This window comes from Sylvia atricapilla, chromosome 2 (assembly GCF_009819655.1).
Source record: "Sylvia atricapilla isolate bSylAtr1 chromosome 2, bSylAtr1.pri, whole genome shotgun sequence".
NCBI lineage: Eukaryota > Metazoa > Chordata > Aves > Passeriformes > Sylviidae > Sylvia > Sylvia atricapilla.
In genome coordinates, this window is record NC_089141.1 from 28,015,804 (window position 1) to 28,022,257 (window position 6,454).

Consider the following 6,454-nt stretch of genomic DNA (forward strand, 5'->3'; position numbering starts at 1 on the left):
CATCATCATGGTATAGTGTTCCTACTAACCTTCTTCACTATTCCAGGTTCCAGGCTCCCAAAAAGACATTCAATGATGTCAAAGATCAACATTTCCAGCTAATGGACTTTCTCATGTGTTAACTATTTGGACTTTAAAACAATGGTCATTTATCTCAATTTCCCCTGGAGACACTGGACATTATTTTATTTTTCTCTTACTGCGAGACCCTGTGTCAGTGACATGACTGGATTTAATAAGTTTGTTCATTGCAGTTGGCTTTTTATTAATCTTGTCCCATATTAAATAGAAACCCAGTAATAGGCTTAATAAGATGCAAATGGTTTTAACCACTTAACCATTGCAACAGAACATATGAGCTTTTTTTTAATTAATAAAAAAGGGAGAGATGTAGAGGTAGATGAATTATAAAAGAAAGACCTCATGAAATCAGGCCTGATCTCTTAAATTAATTGCTAGCCTGTCATCTCTTTTAAGTGTAGGTAAGCAATTTGCAAGTTCCCATGTAAAACAATTCTTGGTATGAAAAATTCCTTAACACAACCACCTATTCTTGGGCTGGAAAAAAGTGCATCTGTGTAAACAGTAAGATGTGATCCATGAGAACCCAGGAAGGAAAAATGCAAACAACGTGAATCTTAGCACATTCACACAAATAACCTTAAGACCAAAAAATGAAGTAGTAAGAAAACTACCAACAAACAGATGTTGCAAACGAGGTCTGTGAAAACTGTATCAAAGAAGTGATGTGAATAAAGAATTGGTGTTTCCCACATGAAGAAAATGGAGTTTTGGAGAACTTATTGCAATAATATCAAACCCTTTGCTCAAAGCCCCAGCCAGCCTTCCAATGGAATTCAATGAAAATGTTGACACATTCTCTGTTGTGCTCTGGATATCTGGGCTTAGAATGCACATGGGCACTGCCCAGGCTGTGCTCAGTGGCTTTTGCCCTTTGTTGGCAAATGCCAAATATCCCTGCCCCTGTATGTATTTTCACACGCATGGACCATCAGCAGGAAAGAGCAAGCACCAAAGAGGGAAGGCCATGGATGACCTGTGAAACTGTCTGTGCAAAGGGACACTGTTTGAGCTGCAGAGACGCTCCCCTCATTTGTTTTCATTTCCCTTCATGAGTATCTGAGCTGAAATGAGTATAGTGTGACATGTCCAGTTCAAGTTAAGATGAAAGTTCCTCAGTTTCCCTGTGCTATGGGTTATACTAAGGATATGGCCTTGTCAGAACATCTGATTAGAGCCTGTGAATGCCCCTCACCAGTGTGGGAGGGGCCCTGTGCAGGAGGAAGGCCGTGTCTGTGTGTTTGTGGCCACACTGGTAACAGGGACCCTTGGAGAAGAGTGATCCTCTTGTAGAGATGATGAATGAGCAAGGGAGAGTCAGTCCTGGAACTGCAGGTAACCCCCAAACCTTCCTTCCTTTCTGTCCTGTGCAAGGAGTTGGGGGAAAGACAGGGCTGGCATGGATCCTGGGAATGGTGTGGTGGCCTCCTACCAAGACATGGGGATTAGGACAAGAGCAAAGCTACAGATGAGGGAAGTGGGCAGTGCCCAGGCTGGCAGAATGACCTTTTTCCTAGAGCCAGGGGAATGGAAGTGCAGACAGACTGTGCCCTGCTATTCCCTGCAGTGGTTTGTCTCTAAACAGTGGGGATGAAGGTTGCTGTCCTTCTGTAATTCCCTGGTGACGCTCTCTGCATGACACTGAGCACAAGGCCCTGCTCCCATCTCTGGTGTCTGCAAGGACAACCCAGCCTGGGCTCTCCCAAGAGCTCCCAAGTGCCTTTTCCCCCTGTGGAAACAATCCCCTCTGTGTGTCTGGCTGTGCACAGCCTGAGCTGGGCAGTCACTGCTTTGTGAGCCATTGCAGAAAGGGGCTCACGGTACAGAGGCAAAACACAGGCAGTGAGAGAAAGAAGGTCTAAAGAGAGACGAAGAGGAGGGACATCCAGAAACAGCATTCAGTGACAGACAGGGGAAATGGAAGGCAACAAGGAAGATGTGTTGAGGGGAAAGGAGGTCTGACAGGATAAAGAGGGAGGGAGGTTTGGGCACAGGACAGGCAGGTCTTGGGGTAAACAGGAAAATAAGAAGCAGCCCCAGTGTTCCTGTACTCTGTGGGTCTGAGCCACTGCAAGTGACAGGCAGCAGGACCTGCTTCCAGCACCTGTGGGGATCCCCAGTCCTGGGAAAAACAGAGCAGAAGGGTGTTAGGTACACAGACCCCTGGGTTATCCTGCCCCTACTCTGGCCTGCGACATGCTCACTCTTGCTTTGTGGTTTTCAGCCCCAGCAGAAGAGAGAAGCTGCCCCCGGCTGAACATCTGCCTCTTCCTCCTTACAACCCTTGCAATCAAAGCTGCCTTTATGACCATCTGCCTTGGTGAGTGCCAGGGTCTCTCAATTCCCTTGGGACGAAGGTCTCAGGTGACTGCTTTTGGTCAGGTGGAAGTCCCATATCCTGGTCCCTCTGCCAGCAGGCAAATGCCCTTCACCAAAACACAGGTCAGAGAACTCTTCTGATGCAGCCTCATGTTTTGTGAGAATGTATCTGTAGCTTTTGATGCACCATTTGAATCTCTGGGCATAAGGCAGATCTCTTGGCTAGGCTGGCTGTGGAAGGAGCTGCCTGTGGTGGCAGCAAGGCTGTGAGAGCAGTTTGCTCCGAGTCTCTCAGTCTGCATGAGCTGAGAGCTTGGACAGCCCTGCTCTGATGGAAGGGTTTCCAGAGGACCATGAGCCAATGGTTTCCTATCCTGCTTCCTCAGGAAGGCTAAGGCCCTAACAGTGTCTCTCAGCAAACAGCTTTCATGGCTGACTGAGGAAGGCACTGACCCCTTTTGATTCCTGCAGGGATGAACAGCTCCACAGTGGGTCAAATCCCTCTGCTGGACTAAACCAAAAGCCCTCTCTTCCCATCCTTTCTCTTTGTGTAGGGAGGAGGTCACCTTCATTGGCAATGGGAGTGCTCAGCCAGACACAGCCTCTGTCCATCTCCTCTGAGCCTTCCTCCATTACAGCTATTCAGTAACCAGGCACTGGAGCCACTATGATTGTTCTGCTCAGCCGTAAAATATTTATCATTAAATGTAAATTGAATTATCAATGGAAATAAACATCTTGTTGTCAAGCACACCCTGATCAGCTTCTACCTCCTGAGTGTCTGAGTCACGTTAAATCTTTGGGATTGTGGCTATAGCCTGTCACAGTGCATTATTCCCCACACACTGGGAGCTGGTAAGTCCTAGGAGTTGATGCTGCCCCCTGGTTTCAGCAGCTGCAGCCGTATGTCATTACCTTCCCCTGGCCTGTGTGTTGCTGATGGAACAGGCCCAGCTGATGGTGACTCCTCCAAATGCCTGGTGGTGTGGAGTTCAGGAAGAGACCAGCTGTGCCAGTGAGAGGCTGCTCTGTAGACTGGCAGCTGGGCTGTAGGTGTGTGCAGGGCAGAGTGGCTGTGCCTGGCTGGGCTCAATCCTGCTGGGTGTGCCATGTCCTCTGTGGCATGTGCTTCCAGGGCTCCTTCTGCTGTGTGACTTGGAAGACGGTCTCTTTCTGCCTGGGAAGGAGCTGTGCCACTGCTTTGGGCCAGGAGAGGAGACAGCTGGGACAGTGCTGGGTGGGGAAATGGTGGAAGGAGAGTCAAGGGGCCAGAGATGCAGTGTGAGGAGCTGGGAGGAAGGGCTAATCCTGCTGCCTTTGCTCTCCCTTGGCAGTGCTTCCCTTCTGCCACAGCAGTGACCAGCCTGGAGCCCCGCAGCAGCAGCAGCAGCAGCAGTTCTCGGAGTGGGAGTGCAAATCAACGGTGCCACAAGGCACAGGTCAGTACTGGCCATTTCCCCTCTTCCCTGGGGCTAAAGGCCTCCAGGGTCTGTGCCAGGACAAGTCAAACCACATCATCCAAAGAACTTCCTCGAGACCTGAGATCCCCTTGACAAGGAGTATCACAGCTTGGGGGACACAAAGCTCACTGCTCATACCCCAAAGCAGTGGGAAGAAATCTCTGTTCTATCCCTATCTTTTCAAGCACATTCTCTCAGGAAAAGTCACCAAGGAGGACATGAGCACTGTCCCTGGAAAACTTGTATCTCTGCAGTCAGCATCTCTTGTTAGTAACCTTCATCTCCGTCCTCTCCCTGCACAGAGAGAGGCTGGACGTGCTGCCCAAAGGGCTGGAGAAGGTTCCAAAGAAGCTGCTATTTCCTGTCCCTTGATAAGATGAACTGGGCTGAGAGTGAGCAGAACTGCACTGGGATGGGCTCCCAGCTGGTGGTGATCAACAGTGAGGCAGAGCAGGTAGGTGCTCAGGGCTGAGAGAGGGAGCCAGCAGGCAGAGACACAGGGCTGGGCCCTGCAGGGGACTCTGAGCCCCTCCTTGTCCTGCAGGGAGGGGGAATGTCCTGTCTGCACCTCTGCAGCACAAGCCCACAGGGACTCCTGGTACCTCCCTGTGCTCAGTCCTGCCCCTCATGGATGTTGCATTCTCTCTGATTGCCAGGTTTTCCTCTCTGAGCAAATAAAGAAACCTTCAGAAAGAGAGAATTTCTACATTGGTCTGTTTGCAGAGAAGGTGGGCCAGTGGCAGTGGGTGGACAAGACTCCATATAATGTGACAGCAGCGTGAGTATCTCTGGCTGAAGAATGTTTGATGGAACTCTTGGTAGGGAAGGAAACTAGGAGAGATGTGACAAGTTCAGCATGAGAGGGGCTGTCACCATTGTGAGAGATTGTTTCCTTGTGAGAGATCAAAGATACAGCAGCACAGGGCTGTGTAGGACATCAGGTTCACATGGCCCCATCTCTGCTGGTTATTGCTTATGAATTCACTACCTGAGACTTGGAAGTCAATGCTGGAGGCACAGAAAAAGCTTCAACTTGGTGGCTGCAAGAACCCTTCAGAACCCTGATGAGCAGCCTAGCCTGACCTCCATTCACTGCACTTGTATGCACAAAATGACCTCTGCTGAAATGCAGGGAAGGAGATGGGGCACAGGGAGAGAGCACCAGGACTGTCCTTGCTGTGTCTTCTTCTGGAGAACAAACTTGCTCTGGGGGCCAACACGGGCCTCTGCTGGGTGTGAGGTGCATGGGGTGAGTGATGGAGATCAGTTCCCCACAGGATGGAGCAGGGCCCTGTTGTGCTGGAAGGCTGTAGGAGGGAGGCAGGTTTCCATGTGACACTGGTGCCAGTGGGATGTGGAGTGGGAGCAGGGGCATTGCTTCTGTCCATGGATCAGCAGTGGGAATTTCTGTCTCTTCCCTTCAAATCTTGCTTCCCACTGTGGCCTTTTCCAGCAGTGCTTTACAGTGGACACTGAGCAGTAACAAGCCTGTCTCTGTCCCAGGTTCTGGCGAGATGGAGAACCAAATTTTTTCCCTGGTGAAAATTGCACTGTAATGCATGTGCTTGAACAAAGTATCAACAACTGGAATGACGTCAGATCAGATTTAGAGCATCACTGGATCTGTGAAGCTGCAGCAGTAATTGTGTGATGGAAATATCCCTGTCCTGAGTCAAGCTGGGAGCTGAGCACTGAGCTGGGAAAAGGGCTGGCTGTGCTGGGAGGGGTGGGGAGCCCTGACACATCTTCACTGTGTGGGGTGGCACCATGTGTGTGGAAGTGAAATGAGCTTTGTCCAGCATCCCCAGTGCATGTGGTGGCTCAGGGAACACAGGAAGGCTCAGGCTCATCAAACAAAGGTCCTGTGTTCTTGTGTCCTCTTCTCTCTTAAGAAGGCTCTTGTGTCCAGGATCCTCTGGCTGAAAAGAGATGGACTTGTCCAGGAGGAAGACACAGGAATGGAAGACAGATACCCATAGTTTCAATGTCCTTTGTCTCCTTGAGCAGAGCTGTTTGCTGTTTGTTGAGTCACACACACAATGTCCCCTAGCTGTACTGTTTTATTGAAAAAATCCTGAAATCTTACACAAGAGAAAATACAATATCACACCAATGGAAAAAAGACCTGTACTCTGTGTGCATATCTCTCTTTCCTTTTCCATCCCTAATCTGTGGAAGTATGATCAGAAATTATGCAATGGTTTGGGTTGGAAGGGGCTTTTATGGATAGTCTGGTTTCAAGCCCCCTAGGTCATGGGCAGGGACACCTTCCACTAGATCAGGCTGTTCACATCCCCATCCAGACAGGCCTTGGATGTTTCAGGGATGGCGCATGGCTCCTGTGGACAATTGGCTCCAGTGCCTCACCTACCTCACAGTAATATATTCCTTCCTAATATTAATTCAAAACCTGCCCTCTGTCAGTTTAAAGCCATTACCCTTGGTCCTATCACTACATTCTTGTGCAAGAAGTCCCTCTCAATACGGCTATTTCCGCTGCTGTAGTATTGACCCTTGTAGGGAATTTTCTCCATTGCACACGATACAGTCAATAACACAAGGAGATGTGAAGAAGTGAAGAAGATGTGAAGCAG

At 49.5% G+C, this 6,454-nt stretch overlaps 1 protein-coding gene across 1 annotated transcript; it reads left to right on the forward strand.

The window, feature by feature from the left end:
- The first annotated feature begins 1,290 nt into the window (after window positions 1-1,290).
- LOC136373999 (C-type lectin domain family 6 member A-like) lies at window positions 1,291-6,006 on the forward strand. Its single transcript, XM_066339105.1, has 6 exons — window positions 1,291-1,416; window positions 2,306-2,401; window positions 3,735-3,839; window positions 4,163-4,314; window positions 4,517-4,638; window positions 5,364-6,006. Exons 1-6 carry the CDS (start codon window positions 1,377-1,379, stop codon window positions 5,509-5,511), a joined length of 663 nt encoding a protein of 220 aa, XP_066195202.1. The 5' UTR covers window positions 1,291-1,376; the 3' UTR covers window positions 5,512-6,006.
- Window positions 6,007-6,454: the final 448 nt, after the last annotated feature.